At 52.5% G+C, this 23,210-nt stretch overlaps 1 protein-coding gene across 1 annotated transcript in view; it reads left to right on the top strand.

Annotated features, from left to right (window-relative positions):
• The window catches only part of DLGAP2 (DLG associated protein 2), a 648,525-nt gene that overhangs the window by 50,855 nt on the left and 574,460 nt on the right, over window positions 1-23,210 (top strand). Inside the window, exon 2 of the mRNA XM_029933318.1 lies at window positions 22,592-22,697. Coding sequence (XP_029789178.1) covers window positions 22,592-22,697 — 106 coding nt within the window. The remainder of the gene's footprint in view (window positions 1-22,591; window positions 22,698-23,210) is intronic.

Raw genomic sequence — 23,210 nt, 5'->3', positions numbered from 1 at the left:
TGCTGCCTCCCACACTCCGACTTTGTTGACCCAATGACGTGTGCGTGTCCCCCTTTCGTGAAGACTCCAGTCTGGGGTCGGGGTCGCTTGGTCCCTTAGTTCACTGTGTTGCGCTTGTCCTGTGTTTCACGGCAGATGTGGTGGCGTCTGGGTGACATTCCCCTGTTGTTGTGCACGCAGGTTATGTGTGTTTTTTCTAGAACAGGCATCGCTGTGAAGTCTCTGCTGCATACTCCTCTTTTTGAGTGTGTGCCGTTGCTCAGTGTGCACTTGCTAAGTCGGTGAGTATTCACGTATGGCTTTGATAGACGCCACACTCACCAGTTCGGATTTGTAGCACTCGGATGGACTCCCCGTGCCAACGGTTCTGTTAAATCTCCAAGATGACGAGGGAAGTTGCATGTAGGAAATTTTATTTGATGTTCATATTTATAGGACGCATCAGTATTACTTAATAAGTGACATTTTCATATTCTTTTCAAGTTTTTAAACTGTGCTGTTGTATTCTTTCCTTGTTGAAGGCTTGCTAATTGGGTGTCAACCTGGGTTTTCTAAGTGGATAAATTGTTAAATGCTAATTTTATTTTTCCTTTCCATATTTTTATTCCCATTTTTTGTTTTTGGTCTTATTGCATGAATTAAGGCACGTCGTATGGTGTTAAGTACCCAGATAATCACCAGTGGACTTGAGGTGAACAACCTTTTATAAAAGAAACACATTCCCCTTGAATCCTAGTGTTCGCATTATGTGAAGAGCGAGGGATGTGTTGACGTTGACCGAGCGCTTGGCCAGCAGCCGTGTGAAGCGGTCTCCCCCAGGTCCCCCCAGCAGCCTTTGAACGAAGTAGGATCTGTTCCTGTTCTGAGCCGTTTCTCGGTTCCCGGGTGGAGTGTATTCTTGTGACGCGCTGCGGGGCTCAGTGTGCTAGCGTTTATTTTATCGAGACCTTTGCCTTTCCCGGCACAGGGCGGAGCGCCTTTACATCCAGCACGTGTGACCCCACCTTTCTGTCCGAGTCTTAGTCGAGGATCCGGGATGTGGTCGTTCCCCCCAGGTCCCCTGCCCCGCGTGGCTGTGCGCGGCGGGTCCCCCGGCCACGGGCCCCTGTCGCCACACGGGCTCCTCGGCCTGTCTCCTTCGCAGCTTCTATGCGTTTTCTCTTCGCTGTTGTCTCTCCTGAACAGGCTCTTTGTTCACATCTGTGAGTGGGAAAGCTTTGAGTCCTGGTGACTAAAAATATGTTTATTCCCACATAAAAGCTAATTTTACCGAGCAGTGGAATCAGAATCCGTGACCGCTCTCCTAGGAAACCGCTGACACGTGTGTGGCGATGCCGGCGGAGTCCCGTCGGCCGCAGGCCTGACGTGAGGGGCAGGTGTCCTCCCTGCCCCACCTGGTTCCGCACGCGGGTCCCCTCCTGGCGTGGGCCTGCTTGCTTGTTCACGCCGCTGTGCTCAGCGCTCACCTCGGAGGTCACGCTGTGGCTTTTCCTTCATTCCGGGGAATGTGCTCCCTTTCCCCTCCGTGTCCTCCCTGGTTTTCCTTCCGAAGGAAGGAAACACGTGCTCCCTGGAGCAGTTCTTCACGTCCTTGCGTCTTGTGCAGTTTCCTAGTGGGACCCTCCGCGGGGCTCAGGCCACGGTTTTGCCTCCGTGACGGCACACGTGCTCAGCCCGCTCGGCCTTATGACGGTCGGTGTGCAGCTCCGCGCGGGTCTTCGCCAGGCCGGCGCTGCACGGCCCTTCTCCCAACCATGTTTCTGTCCGTGGGCCATCTCTCTGGACTTTTCCTGTTGGTTGAGCTGGGTGGCCTTCCTCCACAGTGGGACGAGGCCTGTTGTCTGTCCGTCCTTGTTTCCGAAGCGGGGCTGGCCTGATGGCAGGTGACCGCGGGAACTCATGCACAGTGATCTGACAGCGGCCTCAGGCTGTGCTGGGGACCTGCCGTGTGGTGGGCTTCTCCCCGCCTTGGGTGACACTGGCTAATGGGGCCATTCCCTTGCCTCCTGTCTCGGGTCCTCCGGCGCCACCTGTGACCTAGCATAGCGTCCCGGGAGGGTAAGGGCTACGCTTTAGAAACCCCAAGTGCACTTTCTCCTTTAAACGTCTGACTGCAGCTGGTTCTCACCATTCGTGTCTTGGGCCCTCCGCATTTGTGAATGCCGCACCTGTGCTTCTGGAGAACCAGACGCTTCTGCGTCAGGTGCCTGTGAGCCTGTGGCTACAGCACGTTCATCAGCCGGTCAGTGCGCAGCCGCCTCCTGTCTGTGTTGGTTTAAAGCTCATGACTGATTGGTTTCCACGGAACTCATGCTGGAACAGAGCTTCCCAAACACACGTTTTCTCTGTTGGGCGCTTGGCAGCCTCCGTGAGCAGGAGCGCTGGGCAGCAGTCAGCACTCGGCCTGGGGGCGTCTGAACGGTGAGACCACCAGTAGAAATACAAACGCTCGAAGAGCGCCATGAGCAGACATGCTTATGGCCTGGGGGTTGGAACAGAGGCGGTGCGGGCGCCTCGTTTGACCCCAGCTGTGAGCGGGCGCCTTGGTATTTTGTCGCTCTGCAGTGGCCCCGATGTGCGTTTGGAGCTATGGGGTGCGGAGCAGCCGTGGCAAGTAGGTCAGGGCAGGTGCACACCTGCGCCCCGCCTGGTCTCTGGGCCCCGCGCTTGCCGGCTCGCGCCCTGGCTCTGCTGCCGCCTGGGCCGCTCCTGGGAGCGATTTTATCCCGGCCTCCCCTCCGTCCCTCTCGACCTCGGCTTTTCAGGAAATCCTCAGATTTCTGGGCAGCTGATGGGGCCGTGTGGGCCTCTGGTGTTCTTTCAGACATCTTTAGCGTGACGTCTGGGGTCTGGAGAGGAGGAGACACGGAAGGAGCGGTCTCTTCCGTGTCTTCTTGCCCAGAGCTGCTACCTGAGCAGACTCCGGCCGGCGGAGCGGACCGTCCTGTCCCCTGAGCTGGCCTGGCCTCTCATTGCTGCCTCTCACCGCAGGTCCCGCTGTGGTGGCTCCCGGCCTCCAGGAGGCCAGCGCAGTCTCCTTGGCCTGCCCCCCGCCTTGTTCTGCGGCCACCCCTGCCCATGGGTACTCCCTTCCAGCCTCCCGGTTGCCCACTCCCTGTGGACTGACCGTCTTTCTCTGGCCTCCTTTTCCCCAAAGCCGCCCAGTATGAAATATTCCCTCCTAACCACACTATTCTGATGGTAAATGCCTGCTTTCCCTTCACGGCACAGGTCAGGGGTCCCCGTGCCTATGAAGCCTTCCCTAAGTGCCCAGAGCTCTGTCCTCAGGTGCTGGCTTGGACTGGGATCTGCTTCCGTCAGGGCATCCACTATCCTGCTCCTTTTATGTATTTGTGTGGAGGAGTAACTTACGTGCAGGCACACGGACAGGCATCAACTGTTGCAGTCAGGAAATTTCAGCAGGTGTAGGAAATGGTGTCCCCGCAGGACAGAGGATCCCAGAAACCTTTGTGCTGTTTCTCGGAAGTCCCCTCCCCACTCCAGAGGTGGCTCCTGACCTCTCTCTCCACAGAATAGTTGGAAATGCTCTTGAAAACAAACTAGGGTCCTATCTCCTGGAGTTTCGTAGGCTCAGTGCCTTCCCTTGTGTCTGAATGTCTTGAGGTTGGTCCTTGGGGTCACACACACAGGCTTTCTGTTTCCTGTGATCGGCGGGCTGGTGTCCCCATGTGTGAACACGCACATTCCGCTCCCCTCTTCCATGGAAGGACTCCTGGTTGTGCCCGGGGTCGGGCTCTTGTGGGTAAGGCGGGTTTTGGCGGACGTATATTTTCATTTCTCTTGGGTGGTTCACGGGCCACAGATGTAGGTGCGACTCTGAGGAAGTTTACTGGCTGTCCTGCATGGTGGTCACATGTGTCTGTGTCCCCGTCAGCTGTACCCGAGACGCCAGGTTCTCCAGATGCCCACCCACATTTGTGGTGTTCCCCTGGGGGCCTTGTACTGTCTTCACGTGGTCATTGCAGTCAGTATCTTGTCTGTTAGTTCTGACTTTCCAGACGGGGCCTCTTGGCACTGTCCCCCGCGCCATGCTCTGGGCCCCCGCGGGGTGTCCCCACGCTAAGCAAATGATAGCTACTGGTTTCCGTTGATGCCGAAGGTACATGTTCCTAGTCGGCTTCCCCCGGATGCTTTGCTAAGCATCTTGGGTTGGTGGTGTGCTCTGACCTTCGGTTCCAGGCCAGTGTGCGGGGACTGAGGTGCCAGGAGGAGCCCTGCAGGGAGTCTACAGCTGGCACTGTGTGTCCCCTGCCTGCAGGCAGGCTGGGCCTGCCATTGAGAACGGGGCTCCGGGGAGCTGATGCCCACACCTTCCCTCAGGGTCCCCTTCATCCTGGACCCACTTCTCAGGTTCCCTTCCTTGGAGACACACCTGCTGGTTTGGCTCCATGCTCATGGGGCACGGCTGCACTGGTGCTGGAGGTCTGGGGGCGCCGCAGGGAAGGCTTGTGTGGTGGGGGAGGGGTAGATAGTTCATGAGCAGCAGGAAGGTCCTGGCATTCAGGGCTAGAAGCTCCAGAAGAGAGGAATTAGGCATATCTGGCGCTGGCCACGGCGGGAGCTGAAAACCGGTAGGAAATTCTCCAGTTCACTTCACTTCCCATTGTGTTTGGGGCGGGCTCCGTACATGACACAGCCCATGTGATGACAAGGCATGTTTTGCTAAGGATGCATACCAAATAGTTGATATTAACTGTGAACTTGCTTTGGATGATTAAAAGCACTTAAGTATTGTGAATTAATGTTGTAAGTACAGTAGCTGGGTAAGCACTTCGGCTTGCCTCAGTTAACGCCGTGGTGGCACAGAAGAGGCCCGCTGGGGGACCGCACTTCTGGGGGACGTTCCGTAAGCTTAAGGCAGGTCCACTCGTAAGGGAGACCGCTCGGCGTGTTCTGGAGTCTGCCCGCACTAATCTCCTCTCCCAGCGCAGCCAGGCCGATCTTCTGAGGATCTCATTGTGTTATTCTCAGACACGAGACGCCGCAGAGGCCCCCAAGCCCGTGAGGAGTGTCGTGCAATGGTGATGAAAAAGTGCCCGAGTTGTTGGAGTGTGTGTGTGAAAGATGCTCAGGGCACTGCTTCTGTAAAGACGAGAGGCAGTGTGAGTGTGTTGGAGACACTTAGGAGGAAGCCTGCGATACCAGCTGAGTGTGGACCCTGGAAGGGGAGACAGCTGGACCTGGGCACTGGGCACACTGAGGTGCCACAGATGTCCTCAGCCGTGAGGCCGCCATGGAGGACCCACGCGGCTGCCCACACGCACGGCAGCGTCCCTCTGCTGGGAACAGGCGGGGGAGCACCGTCCTGCTGTCTGAGATGGAGAGGACTTGATGAGCTGCTGGGGTCCACAGTGGAGAAACGGAGCGCGTGTGTGTTTGAGTGCAAGAATGTGGACGTGCACGTTTCCGTGGGCGCGCATGCATGCATGAGGGTGTGCGTGAGTGCAGAGGTGCGCACAAACATGGCTGCACACACACGTGGGTGTGCAAGAATGCGGGCGTGCACGTTTCCGTGGGCGCACATGCATGCATGAGGGTGTGCGTGAGTGCAGAGGTGCGCACCCACGTGGCTGCACACACACGTGGGTGTGCAAGAATGCGGACGTGCACATTTCCGTGGGTGCGCATGCATGCATGAGGGTGTGCGTGAGTGCAGAGGTGCGCACACACATGGCTGCACACACATGTGGGTGTGCAAGAATGCAGACGTGCACATTTCTGTGGGCGCGCATGCATGCATGAGGGTGTGCATGAGTGCAGAGGTGCGCACACACATGGCTGCACACACACGTGGGTGTGCAAGAATGCGGATGTGCACGTTTCCATGGGTGCATGCATGCATGAGGGTGTGCGTGAGTGCAGAGGTGCGCACCCACGTGGACACATGCATGTATGCAGGTATGCACGACTGCAGATGTGCACACATGTGCCACGTGCACACATGCAGTTGTGCATGAGCATGTGTGTGCATGTTTATGTGTGTGCCAAAGCAAGTTTGCACATGTACATGTATGTGTGTGTGTAGGTGTGTATGCATGCATATGCCTGTTCATGGTCATGTGTGAGTGTGCTCATATGGAGATGTGCATATGCCTGTGTGTATGTGTGAACATTGGTACATCCATGTAGATGTGCGCATGCACACATGTGCGTGTACACATGTAGGTGTGCATGAGCATGTGTGTGCACCCACACAAGGCTGTGTATGCACATTTGTGTGTACTCTTCTAGGTGTACATGAATGCACACATGTTTTCTCGCAGTGGGTTGTACCTTGGGGCAGGTGACATTTGTCAAGAAGTCAAAAGTGAGGGGTCCTGCCTCTCTAAGGTGGGCCTGTTGCTTTCTCCTGGCACATGTCTCAGACTCTTGCTCACCGCCCCCCCCAACCCGCACCCTACCCCTCCCTGCTTTGTGCCACCTCACTCTCTTCCTGGGTGACCTCCTGTCTTCGTGTCATCCGCCTGAACCATGATGTCCCTGCGAGGCTTGATCACGACTATGACTTTCCTGAACCCTTTCCCTGCCAGCTCTTTCTCACACAGACCCTTGACTTGACCCAAATAAACCGTTACTCATGTGACATTGGTCACCATCTCTCCTGGGCATTTCCTTCTCCCTTCTGACCACTCTGGGTACGTGCTTGGTTGTGACTGTTCATAGTTCTGATCCCCAGAAAGCAGCCATTAAATAGTAATTATTATTAATATTTTTTTACTGAGGTAATGAGGCTGTTTGGGAAAACAATACAGCATAAAGCATCTCTAAGAGGAAACAGTGGAAGGAATTTGAGTGGTTCTTACCATCTTGATTTCTAGATTTATGCCATCTTCTTCGTGAAGAGAATGTGAGGCGTGTTGGGGTCTCTCTCAGACCCTGCAGGAAGCATTTCTTCCCTGGCCGAGGACGGGATATAAACACTGGGGAATACGTACATGTTAAATTCAGGGAGTGGTGGCGGTGGCGAAACGCTGAAGGACGTGCTGACCTCGTGCGTCATGTCGGTGACGGATGATTCCAGAGGAGCTGCCGTGGACGCGGGGCCTTGCTGAGCACAGCGCTGTGGAAGTGGTTTTCGGGGAGGGACATCTGCCTCTGTTTTGAATCAGGGTCCCTTGGCGCACAGTGGCAGCCAGTGACCTGACCGCAGCAGGACAGTGTCCGAGGTTGCCTCTCTCTCTGGGACACGCCCGGGATGACCGCCCTTCTCCGCCTTGGTTGTGAGGTGCTGCCCGGCCCGCCCACGTGTGTTTCCCGGCCCTCACGCGTGTCCAGCTCTGTGCTGAGCTCGCGTCCGTGCGAGGGTGACGTTCGCTGCGGTCCGAGCTCACAGCTCCGGAAAGCCTCTTTGTGGCCTGTGACTGTAGATCGCTTCATGTGCCGTGGCCTCTGAGCGTCTCCAACCTCTGTGATACCTGGGTGGGGGCAGTGCCCACCCCACAGGGCTGACGCTGTCCCCTGAGAGGTAGGAGGCTGGAGACCAGGACACTGGCAGCCGCGAGTGGAGGCCAGACCCGCCGATGTCCTTTCTAACATGGACAGTTCAGAGCGAGGAGCGATGCATGGGATCCGAAGAGGTGGGGAAGGCCTCAAGGAAAAGGTAGGGATTCATTGGGCCGCTAAGTACTCTGTCACTGAGGGGGGGGGGGGGGGGGCGGGCGAGACAGGCGGGCGAGACCGTGGGAACTACGACGGCCCACGGAGGCCCCTCCGGAGGCGGTCCCGGGAGAACCTGTCCCCACCTCTGTGCTGGGCGTGTGTCATTTTCCGAGGCTGGGGACAGTGTCCTGGAGGGCGCGGCCCAGTGCAGTGTGACTGTGGCCAACCCGGCTCTGTGTGCGGCTGAGCCCCGATGCCTCCGCACTGCCTGTCCCCCAGGAAGGGATGTGGCAGGTGCCATAGGCCGTCTGCTTTAGACTGTGCCTTCCACTCCGGCCACAGCCATGGCCGGCCCTTTCCTTCCTCCTCCCAAATCGGTCTCGTAACTCGGATGCTTGATGCCGACCCCTGTGCTGGCCCTGACCCTCATCCTGACCCTGACCTCTGTGCTGACTTCCTGCACTGCCCCTGCCCCCATGCTGAACCCCACTTTTGTGCTGACCTTGTCCCTCATGCTGACCTCGACTTCTATGCTGGCCCTGTCCTCTGTGCTGACCCCTTGCACGAACCCTGATCTTCGTGTTGGCCCTGACCTTCATGCTGACCCTGAACTTCGTGGTGACCTCGTGCACTGTCCCCACCCCCATGCTGACCCTGACCCTTGTGTTGACCCCTTGTGCTGTCCCCGGCCCTGCACTGAGCCTGACCTCTGTGCTGTCCTTGCCCCTGCGCTTTCTCTCACTGTTGGTCTTAGTCATCGCTGGGTCCCCTCTGGGCCTGGAGCGAGTCCACGTTCCGGGCTCGAGCGTCCTCGTGACCACTCGCAAACCCACTCTCCTTGGTCTTCCTGCTCACGGTCACTCCCGGGCTGTTCCTCGCACACTCACCCTGTCAGGGCTCCGCCTCGGCTCCGTCCCTGGCCCCGTCCCTGGCCCTGCCTGTTCGGGTCCCAGTGGGGTTGGCCCAAATGTCCCGTCCTCCACACGGAACTTTCCATGTTTCTCCAGTGCAGAATGATGTCTCCCAACCTAGGCCTTCCTTCGCAGTGACCCCTTTCTCTCTTTCTAGAACCAGAGTATATTCCTGGTATTGAAGTGGGTTTTTTGCTCATGGTTTATTCCTTGCTAGACAGAGTATAGACTCTGTAAAAATAATCGACATCTGATCTGCTTTTGTAACTTCTGCACGTGCACCTTTCGTCCCGCTCGCACGGACTGAGGGCGGACCGGACCTTGGCGGGTGCGGCTCGCGGAGGCGCGAGGATGGGAGCGTGGAGGCCCCACGGCCCGCAACACCTACATCCAGAACTTTGCTTTTGGTTAGTTGTCAGTTCTGCCTTTTATGAAACTCAAATCCCACAATACGGTGTCCAGCAGCGGTTTCACTAGATCAAGCTTTCTTGGGAAACAGAAATCCCTGGGCCACAGGGACGTGTCCTGTCGCAGCCAGAGAGGACACCCACCTTGCAGGCCCCAGCTGCGTTGTGAGCATTGTAGCTGGGTGTGTTGTATATGCAGTGCACCACCAATTGGAAATAATGTTTTTCTGACACGGGGAAGAAAATCCATCTCCATGGCCTTCAAGTTAAATTTTAAGTTACGTTCTGGATGAAAAGGTGTATTGTTGACTACATCCAACTGCTGGCTCTAATGCGAGTGTGAAGCGGCCTTCTTAGTCGGTTAGGAGGGCGCCTGCCACGGATTTTAGAGGCAGCAGGAGGCCTGTTGGTTCAGAACAAGAAATAATTATCTTGACACCGTAGGTGACTGAATGCCAGAGCCCGCCGCACACAGCATACACACGGATTTCCCTGTGTAGAAATCTCTAGAAACAGGAGACAGTCATGTATTTAACAGTGGGTATTGAATTGAAGGCAGAGCTGTTCTAGAGGATTCCTTGCAATGTTGTTTGAGTCCAGGACTCTGGGACTTTTAAGGAGACCACTTTGTTCTTTGAGGGGTGTCTCTGGTCTCAGACTCTTGCGCAAGTTCCAGGGAAGGTGAACAGTAATGGAGTCGATGTGCTGAATTTCCGCAGATCTTCTGCCCCCCCGCAGTGAGATCCCTCTCTGTGGGTCTCAGGAAGCCGTTTCTGGAAAACGTCTTTCCATCTCAGAGTAAACCCCAGGAGCGTGGTGGAAGAAGGAAGGGGCGCGTGTCCTGTGCGCCCTGTGCTCTCTGGCCCCTGGTGTAGGGCTGAAGGAGTGCCGGCTGCCTCAGCGGCCTCTAGGGTTTCCAGGAAAAGGTCTAACATGAGCGTGTCTGAGGACGCGAAGTTCGTTATTGACTTCCTTGTCGCCCAGGATGCTGGAACCTGTCTTGTAATGTTTTCAGTGTAATTCAGCTTCGGTTGCCCCTGAAGGGCTTGTCCTAGTTTCTACCAGCTTGTCTCCCTTTTCCTCAAGCTTCAGACACTCTCGAAATTTGCAGTGGGTGGGATTTGCTAACTGAACTGCAATTGTCAAAAGTTACCTTTTTCCTTTGTATTTTTTTAAGCTTATTTACTTATTTTAGGAGTTAGTATGAGGGGAGGGACAGAGAAAGAGAGAATCCCAAGCAGGCTCCGTGCCATCACTCGGGGGTCGAACTCATGAACCGTGAGACCATGACCTGAGCCAAAATCAAGAGTTGGGTGCTTACCTGACTGAGCCCCACAGGCGCCATTTCCCCCCACCCCCAAGAATAAACCTCCTGGTGGAATCATAGCGGGAGCGGGGCTTGAGAATCGGCAGCTCTGCCTTCGCCCCCTCGCTGCCCCCCGTGGTCCTGCCCAGGCCTCTGCCACCTGGTCAGGGCACTGTCCTAGGTCCGGGAAGCCACTTCCGTGATCGGCTGCACAGCTGTGCGAGTCTTCTCTGGGGGCGTGCTGGGAGCTGGTCGTTCCCTGCTGCGGGAGGGCCGTGTTTGGGAACGTGATTAGTGTTGTTTGTCTTGAACTCCCAAACCACCTGCAGTTTCTAGGGTTCCAGAAGAATCTGCAGTATGATTTTTTTAAGCTATAGTTTCCCATGTCCTATATACTGTGAGTTCATCTTTTCTCGTTTGTTTGGACACGAACAGAGCTGGGAACCTAACCAACACTTATAATTACATTTCTGTGGGAAACTACATTCAGATTTCAACCTGGACTGTTAGCTCTTGCTGGGTTTCCCTTTCTAGCCCTTCCATTTTGAAGACAAAAAAGACAGGATGCTATATTTTGCTTATTTTCTTTGCCAAGACCGTTTGGAAACCCCATGGAAAATTGGGCATAAGGTAAGATCTTGGAACCAGAAGATAGGAAGCAACATTTTACTATGATAGACTGGTAGCTTGCTCAGTCAGGTAGGGTTTATTTCATTACGCGTGACGGATTCTCCGCTTGCTCGGGTGGGTGAGACCTGTGCACAGACTCCCGTAGTGGAGGCCGGATCGACGGGCTGCGATGACGGCATCGGGGTGTGGATTCTCCTGCCTGAGGCCCTTGTGCTTTCTCTCGGGCGGCCTTGTCCACCTGGTAGCCCATGGAGGCAGCGGCAGCCTTAGGTTATCCTGGAAGTCACACCCAGTCATCGCAGCACAGCTCACTGCAGCGACTGTCCTCTGGTCCCTGACTGGTGTGCACATCTCTGGACACGCCGGTGTGAGGGGGGGCGGGCTGCACGGCCCCGCTGGGTCTGGATCGTGGGCTCAGCTCTGCAGTAGGGCGGGTTCCCTTGTGGGTTGATGGGGGTGGGGAGGGTGGTCCCGAAGGTGGGGCCGGAGGGTGAGGGACAGGTGCCCCATAGGCAAAGACAAATCAGCGGGCGGGTGGGTTCTAACTTCTTGTGCACTGGGGTCCGTGCCACAGTTTTAGATGCTTGACTTGGAAGCCAGACTCCATTTTCTGTCAGCCATTTCTCGTGCAGTTCGGAGAGACCACGGGCGATGAAGCGTTTTCGTGTCTGGAGCCTCCAGTCGGTGAGGCGGTGGGCGGTCCTCAGCCACACGCGTCAGCGTTCCAGCGTGCTTACTGGGGCGGTTTTGTGCATCAGCACTGCGGAGAAGGGCGGGTGCCAGGTCATCCCCGCTATGCCGTGACCGGGACGCCCAGGGCCAGGCTGGCAGGAACGAGAAGCAGGCACACGTCACGACCCAACGGTGGAAATGAGGATGTGTGAGCCCCGCGCGGCCCGGAGCGGAGGCATCTGGATGTGGTGTGTGCATCTCCGGGCTTGGGCGGGGGACCTCGGGTCATTCTTGGCTCAGAGAGGCTCAGTCCCTTCAGGTGTCATACTCCTCAGAAACGTCTTGTTTTTGGAGTTTTGCTCCCTCGGTGACAGCCTTGGGTCACCTCTGGCTTCCCCTCTGGGCTGGGAGCACAGAGCATCGTGTTTCCTTCCTAAACACTAAGCTTTGGCATTCTTATTTTAGGCTGGATAAAAGCCCAAGGAGATAGGTTACTGTTAAGGTCTGTTTTCTGCATAATCTGTTCGCTTTCCCCTATACCCAAAAGGCAATTTCTTAGCCGTCTCTCCTGTGACCTCTTTCTCTCTGAACATAAAGCTACTTTGACATGCGGAGGACAGCGGTCAAGAGGAAATGAAGGGAGGCGAGTAAGCAGCAGAGGACTGGGGGGTCCAGCGCGTGGGGCGGGGTGGAGTCCCGGGAGGGAAGCTGAGAACTGGGCTCTGTTACAACATGAAGCAGAGGCAGGTGGGTACCTTACTAGGGAATTCGCAGTATATGACCGACCTTGGCGTCAGATTTGACACAGAGCCCTGGCGGAGGCTCCTGTAAATTGCACTGTTTTACACTGACCCACCTCAGGGGGCCCGTCCTGTGGCTGGTGTGGAGCCTCGAGAAGACCGCGCGCTCCGTGTGCTGCGGAGTGACACGGGCGCCCCGGCTGCGTGGCAGCAGGGTCTGACAGGCTGACCTTGCTCTGGTTGAGCGCCATCTGCTGGTGGGGTCCCTCCGTGTGCAGGTGCTGGATGCGGGGAGGCTGGGACCATGCACGTGGATCTTAAAGAAGGGCCCGGTCTGTGTGTGTGTGACGGTGAATTTCACTGAGGGAGGGAGGGCCCGGAGTCGGAGACGTCCCGTTCTCTCCACTCTCTCGGGCATCAGAATGTGTTCCCAGGTCGGCCGGGCCCCGGGGGAGGCCCCTCTCTCCTGCGGGAGGGAGTGGGCCCTGGGAGGCTGCGTCTCCCGTTCCCTGAGGAGAACGCGGGAGCTGCTGGTTGGGACCTGGGCCGTCAGGGGGGCCCCGGGAGAGCCAACGCCGTGGCCCCCCAACCCCCCCCCCCCCGAGGCGGCCTCCTGTCCACACAGGTGCGCGGGCAGTGCTCTTTCTCCAGACTAGGGGTGCGCGGGCTACCGTGCGCTTGCGTGGCTATCACCCTGCCCCAGACAGATAAGGACCTGATTCACCCCAGCCCGACATTTGTACTCAGTGTTCAATGGCACCCTTCAGATTAGAAGGTCTTCACGTTGTATGTGTGCTTGCGGGTCTGCATGCGGGGCCGCGTCCGCTGGCGCACTGCTGAGACGCCCTGAAGCCGAGCGCCGGGGAGGGTGTAGGTCCCTGCGCGAGGCTCTCCGTCGCTGTCCGAGAGGTTGTCCAGGGGTCTTTTCCAGCTGCTCGTGGCCTGGGAGGCACCACTGAGCCCAGCTCTGCCTCGTCTGTGTGCAGTGTGTGGACTTCACCGTGAACCCAACGCAGCTCCATTTCTGACCTCTTCTAATTCCTCCAGTTTTCCTGGTTCTTGAAACACGTGATCATTCAGTATTATTCAAAATGCATTTTATAATGGAATTTTGCTTTTTGGTCATTAAAGTATTAAGCAAAACACAGAGCTGCTCGTCTGGTGCCCGCCGTCACACATCTTCCGCTAATGGTGGTGCAGCAATTATAAAACAATTGCAGATATGAAGATGTGAACGCATAATGCTCTGATAATTGCATTTCACACAAAGCCCTTTGCCACCTACGGTTTATGAAGTACATTCTACAGATGAACTCCATCCCACTGTAGATCGTTCTGTAGTTCCCACGTAGTCATGCGCCACACCACAGTTTTCCATAACCTGTGTTTACTAAACAAATTTAGTACCGTTTTCAACACGAGAACCTAAAAAGGTATGGGTTTTCTTGTCCAATTTGTTTGTTGATGATTTTTTACACTGAAGGCAGCAGGAAGGTGGTTGACAGTGATTCGTGAACGGTGTCTTAATCTTGCCACCTGTTGGTTTTTCCACCGTGCCGACCTGCGCGGCACTCGGTCCCCACCTGACAGGGCTCCAGCGTTTAGAAACGAACTCATATCACTTAGGGACATATGTCTAAATGTAATAGCAAAACGTGGTCAGCTGACCTTTTGTCAGTAACGGCAGCTGTCGCTGGCTGCAGCCTGGGTCTCCCGCTCGAGTACCTGGGGAGCGAGAGGCTGATGGGAGGTCGCTCCCGGTGACTGGGTGCTGCCCGCACCCTTCCCTCTGCCCTCGTGATGGGGGCGCTGTGCTCCGCGTTGCCGCCGCTCTGCCCTGTGTCCCGCGGCAGCCTGGGAGCCGCGGGGGCAGCTGGCTCCGTCTCGGGGCTGTGGGTTTGCGTTCCGGTGGGCGCGTTACCCGGCCCAAGCCTCTGAAATTGGAAAACGGTTTCTGAGAAAGAGGTCTCCTCCCTTCCTCTTCTGGAACTCACACTCCCTGGAGGTGAGCAAGGAAATCGCTGGGAGCGCTGTGAGGTGTCATCAGCCTTAGGCTGAAGCTGTGATCACAAGATCCAAGGGGAAGAGGTGGTTTCCAAGTGCTTGGCGCGGGAGAGCCAGCAGTCAGCCCCGTTCCTGGGCTCTGCGCCGCGTGGCCCCGGGAGCCTGTCGTCACCTCTTGTTCCGGGAGTTCGGGTCCTCCCTGCCTTCCTTCCTCCCTGGCACAAGCAGGGGCAGGGGGCAGAGGTGGGGAGAAAGAAACATAAGGAGAGAGAATCTCAAGCAGGCGCCATACTCGGTGCGAGCCCGTAGCAGGGCTTGATCTCATGACCCTGGGATCATAATCTGAGCCAAAATCAAGAGCCAGTTCAACTGACTGAGCCATCTAGGTGCCCTGAGTTCATTTTTCTGTTACCTGCCACCGGACACAAAGTGATTGCTGTTAAGATGTGTGTTGTCCAGGACCTCCAAAGACAGAGCCCAGAGGATATGTATCTCTACCTACGTCTCTGGCTGGAGGGAGACTGATTGCCGGGAATGGGCTCACGTGAGTGCAGAGACTGCAAGTCTGAAACCTGTAGGTGGGCAGCCAGGCCGGAGACCAGGCACGTGACTTTGTTCCCAACGGCGCGTGTGTCCCTGACCGTCAGTGTGTCATGTGTACCGAGTATAGCTGCCCACAAGGACACTGCTGTGGCCGCCTGCTGCCCTGGGCTCACAGACTACTCTGTTCCCTGCCTGCAGAGGTGTCAGACTTGGAAGTCGGGGCAGCTCAGGTGATAGGCAGCAGGTGCTCGGAAGAAGAAAGGATCAGCTTGTGGCAGAGAAGGTGTCCTGTGTTAGAGAAGGCAGGTTAGACTTGATTTCTTTTGTTAATGACGAGATACCTACGACACTTCAGTTAAACCTGAACTCCGAGGGGTGCCTGGTGGCCTAGTCAGTTAGGTGTTCAGCTCTTGGTTTCAGCTCAGGTCAGGATCTTGCAGTTTGTGCATTTGAGCCTTGTGTTGGGCTCTGCACTGACGGAATGGAGCCTGGCTGGGATTTTCTCTCTTTCTCTGCACCCCCCCCCCCAATAAACATTAACTCTGTAATCCTAGAGTGATGTGTTATAGAGGAATCAGAAGAGTTAAATCAACCGTGTGCCTTTGCTTTTTGTGCTGAGGAGGTGTCACCATGCGCTGATCAGATGGGGATAACCGACTACCAGTTAGAAGACACAGCTGGTGCGGTTGGTGGAGCATCTGGCTCTACATCTCGGGGTTGTGAGTTTGAGCCCCACATTGGGTGTAGACATTACTAAAAAAATAAGCTTAAAAATATTTAGAGACATAAATGAATATATGAACTAAGCTTCTAAGCTGGGTGGAGAAATCAGATTGAAATTAAGACATGCAACTTTGGAGTAGAGAAAAATTGAATTTAAGGAACTACAGCGATTATGCTAACGTGTATAGTGAAATCTGAATTTACAAAGCATCGATGAAGTTTAGTAGTCCTTTTGAGTATACAGTTTTGCATATTAAAATTTTACTAGACAGTCTCATTCTGTAAACAGAGAAGTTTGCTATTACGTGGACATCTCTAGTTTAATGCCTAGAGACAAAATAATGCTATTTTAATACTTATCTGAATTGATAACGTCGAATGAATTATTTTCAAATTGTTCATCATTCTGCTCATACTTTTGGACCTGCGCCTAAATACATGATATTTAGAAGAATTACATCAGGGTGAAGGTCTGTGCCCGTCTCTCTGGACACATGCTGCCTTCTCTCCGTGTCTGTGGAAATGTGGACAGTGGTCAGTTCACGTTTGCTGGGAAGGCAGGACGATGCCTGCTCCGGCTGACGGGGGCCGGTGAGGGGTGAGCGGCAGACCGAGATCAGGAGACGTGCACGTGGGGTTAGTTGCTTCGCGTGACTCAGTCACGCTTAGCCATGAGCGCTTCTTAACTACTATAGAAGATATTTTTATGCTATTGACTTGATTACCTTCCAACCAACTAAATAGTATTTGAAATGTCTGTATTCCCATATTGTGAGCTCAGTTCTTGTTATCACAAGGATAATAACATGATGGTTCACGTGCCTTTTTGAAAAATGAAAAGTACCTGAAATATTTTGGGATGGTTTGTTGAGATATTTGCAGATATTAGAAATTAGATAGGTAATATTTGGTGTAATATTTATACTCATGTATATATGCTATAATCAGAAGGATGTTTTGTGATTTTGAAAGTAGATTCCTATAATTTTGTCTTGTTTCTTTTTATTCGGGAAAATACCTAATGTGAAATATAAATAGGGACCATGCTCTGCTTTGCATCCTTGAAGCCTGTGTGTGCGCACGTATGTGATTTCTTAAAACTAGTCTTTCCAGCACTGAAGAATAAAAATAGAAAGGTAAATGTATATTACGATTACTCAGTGTAGTTCTAAAGGAGGTCGAGGGCCAAAGAAGCTCAGGGTGCTGCTGTTTGGCCCCCCATCAAGGGGCCTGCCGCCCTGACCTGGACACTCCCCTCGGGAGCTGGGGGGGGCGCAGCCCTTTCTCCCACCCCAGCACTGCACACTCAGAAGAGCGTCAAGTCTGAGGCCCTGGCTGTCCTCCCTGATGGAGAGTCCACGTTTCCCAGCAGATCAAGAAGGACATGCTTGTCACCTTGCTTCTCAGCTTTCTGGAGCCCCAGAAGAGGGGCCCCTGGCCGCCTAGAGTGTGAGTGAGCAGGATGAACGGTGATGAAAAGTGGGCATCGAAAGGCAGCCTCCTGGGAAAGCCAATTTAAAGGATAAACCGGAAGAAAGTTCAGAAAAGGACCACAAAGCTCCTCTGTACACTCGGAGTGGGTTGGCATCAAAAGGGAAGAATTGTAGAACAAGAATCTCGTTTTCTGTTTCCTTCCGTTAGAAGCGGTGGAGAGTCGACTAGAGCATGCACACACCTGGGCCAGTGATGGAGGGAACGGGCCACGGGCGCGCCGGGTGTGGACTCTGCGGGCGAGCGCTTTCTTCCAGGACCATGTTTGCAGCACGTGTGGAATCTGAAGATGTTCCCATCAGTGTTCTGAGGGCTCCGCAGGGAGAACTCACTCAGTCCTACAACTACCTGATGCCGTTGGGCCTGTTGTTTGCACCATTTTGCACGTTAGGAAACAGCACGCAGCATTTACGTAACTGACATTCTGAGGAATTGCTCGTGACGGAGCCTGGACCCCAGATTCGGTTGTGCTCAGATCCCTTTGTAGCCCGTGTGCTCTGTGGGGACGGCTGTATAGAAAGGGTAGGAGATGATGTGAAAGAACCAGTTAGAAATATTTCAGAAAGTATAGTCTTTGCAAATAAGACTCCGTAGATATTCACAGATCAGACGTAGCTGAAAAAAACTAGTGAACTAGAAGCTGAAGCTGAAGAAATTTCCTAGTATTAAGCACAAAAGAGCAGATGAGAAACCATGGTTAGTGATGCAGTGAGTAGATCTAAAAGACAAAACATGCATCTGATAGAAGCTAAGGAAAGAAATAATAGGGGTGAGTTTGTATTTGTGATAAAATGGCCAATAATCTTCCCAAATTGAGGAAAACTGTTTTTGGATTGGAAATTTGTACCACCTGACAAATACCAGAGGGTTTGACGGTATGTAGAATTTAGGAAACAAAACAAATGAGCAAAGGGAAAAAAAGACAAACCAAGAAACAGACTCTTAACTCCAGAGAACACCCGGACGGTGACCAGAGGGGAGGTGGGTGGGGCCGGGGGCCCCAGGGGCTGGGGTGAAGGATGCGCTTGGGACGGGCACCGGGTGTTGTGTGGACGTGCCGAATCCCTGCACTGTACACCCCAAACCAGTATTACACTGTATGCTAACTGGTTGGGATTTAAAGAAAAAATTAGGTAAAAAAATGGATACAGAACACTTGTGCCACCTTCTAGGACGGAACAGACCAGCAGGACACACATCTTGACCCATCCTTGTAAAACACCACAGTGTCCAGGGTAAAGACCGAATCTTGAAAGACTCAGGCAGGAGGACAGACATTGCGGATAGACTGATGAGAAATTTCTCAAAAGTAACCACAGAAGCCTGAAGCTATCTGATGGATTTCTTGAATTCCATACTTGTGTAATTGTCATTAACTCCTGAGGGCAAAATAAAGACATTTTCAGTCGTACAAGGACCTGGAAAGTTTGCCACACAGAGACCATGCTGAAAGAAAAACAAGAAGATAGTGTTGAGCATGAGGAAAAATGAACCCAGAAGGATGGTAGTGAAGAGGTCAAGGACACATTTATTCACAAGGATCGATTACGGAATAAGTCACTTACTTTCCTTGGTTTAATGCGCAGTCGTCCTGGGCTCCCAACAGTAGTAACACCGGAGCGTCGGCGAGCTCCCGGAAGTTCTTTTCTTCAAGAGGGTGTTGGAGATGCTGATTAACCAGTGGCTTTGCTGGAAAAATACATGTTTCATTGCATGCATTAAAACTGTTAAGGGAGAAATAGAACATATAGGCTGAGAAAGTACTGAGAAAGTGTATATAAGGCGGTAAAGAGTAGAGTACACAGAAAAACAAACACAAACTATCAGGACCATATAATCCTGGTTTATCAGCAATCACAATAAACATGGGCGGGCGAAACCTAGACATTACAAGCAAAACCTGTTAGATCAGATTAAACACAACAGAAAATCATGTGGGTTTGTAACAGAACATGTTATATTTCAATAAAAAATACAAAGAAAATATTCGAAAACAAAGAACATGTAAAAAATGTCTTGTCGATAAAGTTGTGCAAGATTAATAAAAAAATTCAAGAGAAAATTTAACAGTGTGAAGAGTTAGAGGTAAAGAATGTGATAGAATCACAGTTAAAAAGACCATATTAGCAGCAGAAATTTTTGCTGAGAAATTTGAACGTCAAGATGAAATGGTTGGTTTTCTTGGTGAATGTAAGTGAAATAAGTTGTGACAAAAGCCGGAAAATATAAATGGGCTAGTAACCATGAAAATTAAAACTTTAGATGTACTTTTGTAAAAGAGGCTGGATCAGTAGTTTTATAGGTGAGCCCTATGCAAATTCCTATGATTGATAGTTCCGTCATCCAGACGAGTTCCCTTATAACCACTACTCTCACTTTTTTAGTTTATTTATTTTGGGGGAGAGAGAGAGAGAGAGAGAGAGAGAGAGAGAGAGAGAGAGAGAGGGAGAGGGACGGATGGACGGACGGACAGACGGACGGACCCAGGCAGGCTCCATGCTGTCAGCACAGAGCCTGAAATGGAGCTCCATCCTGTGAACCGTGAGATCATGGCCTGAGCTGAGATCAGGTGTTGGTGCTTAACCGACTGAGCCCCTCAGGTGCCCTTTACTCTCTTTTAATGAGTGATTCCCAAACTTGATAATGTAGTAGAAAATGACTAATTTTACTCAAGAATGTAAATTTCCTAAACAAAATGTTAGCAAATTGCATCTGAGTGTATTTTTAATATGACCAAATGGCTTTGTTCCATACACGTGAGATTATTTCAATAATAGGATCTCTATGTTAGTAATCATAAGAGGACCATCCACGTTAAAAGGAAAGAATTCAGGGACGTATCACAGACACCGAAGGACCTTGAGACAACATAGCAGCCACTCAGGATCGAATTCTGAGAGGAGAGGAGAGCTGGCAGGCCGCTTCCTTCATGGGGGCCAGAATATACTCAGAAGCCCCGCAGCAGCAAGCGGCCAAGGGGAATTCTAGACTGTGGCGCCAAGAAGCACACCAGAATTCACAGTCAGTCCCGGTATTCTGAGGTCTCCAGTTACGGTTATATGGGAAAGTAAAAGAGGTGGATTATTAGAAATGTTCAGTGGAAAAGGGAAGAGCCCATCCACAATCTGTTAGGTAAGTAGGAGCATGGATTATGGAGAACAAGTACAGATCGGTAAGACAAGATTCACGAACCATGCGGTACGTGATACGGTGATGGCAAAGTAGGTCAGTTCTCAGGAGCAAGCCCTGCAAAGCACGTCGGGAGAGACTGGGAATGTGCGGGGTCTGCGGGGAAGAGACCCCCGGACTCTGAAATACTTGGAAAGGATGTAAAACATCACCAAGTGCTTGGTAGGGAAGGATACTTTAATGGCAAACTTAGTATTAGAACCTGTCATTTCGCTTCGTGTGTGTGTGTGTGGTGTGTGTGTGTGTGTGTGTGTGTGTGTGTGTGTGTGTGTGTGTGTGAGAGAGAGAGAGAGAGAGAGAGAGAGAGAGAGAGAGAACTTCATTCACAGTCCTGTTTGAGGGGCCAGTGGAGGTGGGGAGTGGGACTTGATTAGGGATAATAAAGTCAGCGTGGAGGAATGAATTCACGAGGTGCCCAGTAAAGTTTTAAAGGAGATCTGAATAGTGGGCGCTCTGGTCTGCTAGAGAGAAATAGGTGTACAGATGCCGCGGAAGTAAATTGATTTGTATGACAGTCTTTTCTGTGTGAGAAAATACTGATTATTTGGCAAATTTGTTGTGATCATTGGTTAGCCTTTGGAGAGAAAATAAAATTTCTACGTGGCAACTCAAAGTTTCAAACACATCAGTGATCTAATTGTTACAAATAGTTGTAGAAATGCTAAAACAAAATTTTGTTGAATGTGTTTTTTTAAATTGTGGAATTGGGAAGATCTGTGTAATGATGGGAGCCCTTAGAGAAGGGATTGGCAGATTTGGACGTAAATTCTATCAGATGCAATTAGGTTGTTGGAAGACACCACTGAGGAGGTTAACATACGAGAAAGAAGGAAAATCGTTGCCACCTCTACAGACAGATGGTCTGCAATAGATAAAGAGATACTAGATAGTAATTAGAAATTTCCCCTGACAGAAGTAGACAAATCTATGGAACAGGCAGTTTGCATGGAAATAAATCATTACGAAAGTCCTTCCAAATTCCTGGAAGTAGTGGGAAACTTTTCTTCCACCGGACGCGTGCAGAAAACCTGATGGTACGTGATGTGCGCAGTGGCACACGTGAAGCAGTGCCGTGGACTAAAAACACGCCAGCCCTGGGACCCGGTCACTGCTCCTGGAGCCTGTTCCGCACAACCCCACTGAGCAGCATATGAACATGTGCGCAGAATTCTTAGCAAATGGGGAAAATTGGAAGCAACCCAAATGCCCAAAAGTAAGGGGTTTGTAGAGTCAGTGTGAGTGTTCAGGGAGGAAAAAACGGGGAGATCCTGGTGCAGGAAATGAGTGAACAGAGAGTGTCAGTTCTGGAAAGGCAGAATTTCAATGGGAAATACCTGGAAATAAATACATGGTTGAGGTGACAGTCACAGCAGACATCTACTAAGTGGTTCCCGGAAACCAGGAGTTAATTTCCAGTTTGTGTGTTGCCTCCTGTATTTGCAGACAGTGCTTGCTAACTTAAAAAAAAACAGCTGATTTTCTTACCTAATTTATTAGACTTGTACATTAGAAAGTAAGTACACGGTGTTTCGTAACGTGACCCTTTGGCCAGAGTTCAGTGACAGAATGTTTCAGAAGATGGGGTGCACATTGGCAGGACCTCCGGCCTTCATGGAACTTTATAGAACCTGATCATGGTTTTTGAGGTCCACCTGTGGTCAAGCCAGCTTAGTGAGAAGAAAAGCAAGCATGTTTTTCTGGCGGGATGCTCCCTCTGAGAGCTCCTTTCCCTGTTTCATCGGATTCACTCGGTGGCGGCGGTGGGGGGGTGACAGTAACTTCATGTACTCGTGTGCAATGAAGAAAGAATTTTAGAGTTTATAAAAATATATGTTCTAGCATTTTAAAATGCTACCCTCAGATTTATCAGGGTATAGTGCTTTTTTTTTTTTTTTCCTGGAAAGAGGATGAGCAATTGTTCATACTCCTGGTACTGCTCTTGTTTCTTGGAACCTGCCTGGTTCCTTGCAGAGCTAGCCCAAGTTCACAAATAACTGCTTCTGCCACCGAATCACTGGAGAGATCATACCTCGGATTTAAAGTGGGCTGCATTATTTCTGGTTGCATATTTTGAAGTTGGGAGAGCTGATGTATCGCAATTTCAGACCCTGATTGAGAAATGAGATACTTTTTGTAATGAAAGCCTCTGCCTGCGTTTACACGGCGTGCCGTGTCAGGGTCCTGTGTCATTTTTACACGCAGCTTCTCTGCCAAAGTGCTCTTCTCGGCTGATGTAAGTATTGCTCAGTGGCGTGTTTTCTAGGCACATTCCATGTGTTTTCTTTTCCGGGGTGGGAGGTTGCTTATCTTTTTTTTTATCATATTTTCCCCATTTCTATCCGTTCCTCACCGTAGGCCTTCCCTGCACCTGAGGCACGGCCGTAAGCCTGGCCCGGTTTCAGCGCAGCTGTCCTGGGACGCTTGGCCTGCACCCAGCCCAGTCGCCATGGGGACTGCTCAGGTAATGCCCTGCTTTCCTTCCTCTGTCCTTTGGGTGGGTGGCAGGAGGGAGGATGCGTTCTGGTCACCCGGGCGGCTGCTCTGGGCACCCGGGGATGCGCTGAGCGCTGTGACGGGGTCAGGCTTGTTGGATGTGTGGCCTCAGCGCAGTGGTCTGTGCCCTGTGGAGCAGGTGGTGGCCGTGGACACCCCCCCCTCCCCAATGGTGCTTCCCTGGCGGCTCTGGTTCCTTCACAGTGGTTCCCGATGGAGGCCTTCACGTGGCATCAGCCGTGATGGTTCTGCATTCGTGTGTGTGTGTGTGGAGGACCCAGGAGCGGGTGACCGTGAGCAGGGACACACAGGTCCAAACCACAGCACTGGACTGCCTCCCATCCCCAAATCCCCGATACCTAGTATTCCAGGAATCCCCAACAGCCACACTTACCACACACCTGCCTGTAGACACAGCTGGAGGCATGTGAGGGCACGGCTGTGGCCTTCCCTGCTGCAGGGCCAGGGGGGAGACCACACC

This window comes from Suricata suricatta, chromosome 1, assembly GCF_006229205.1.
Source record: "Suricata suricatta isolate VVHF042 chromosome 1, meerkat_22Aug2017_6uvM2_HiC, whole genome shotgun sequence".
In the NCBI taxonomy this organism is placed as follows: domain Eukaryota; kingdom Metazoa; phylum Chordata; class Mammalia; order Carnivora; family Herpestidae; genus Suricata; species Suricata suricatta.
Note: the sequence above shows the minus strand (reverse complement) of the source record. Positions and strands in the feature narration are given on the sequence as shown.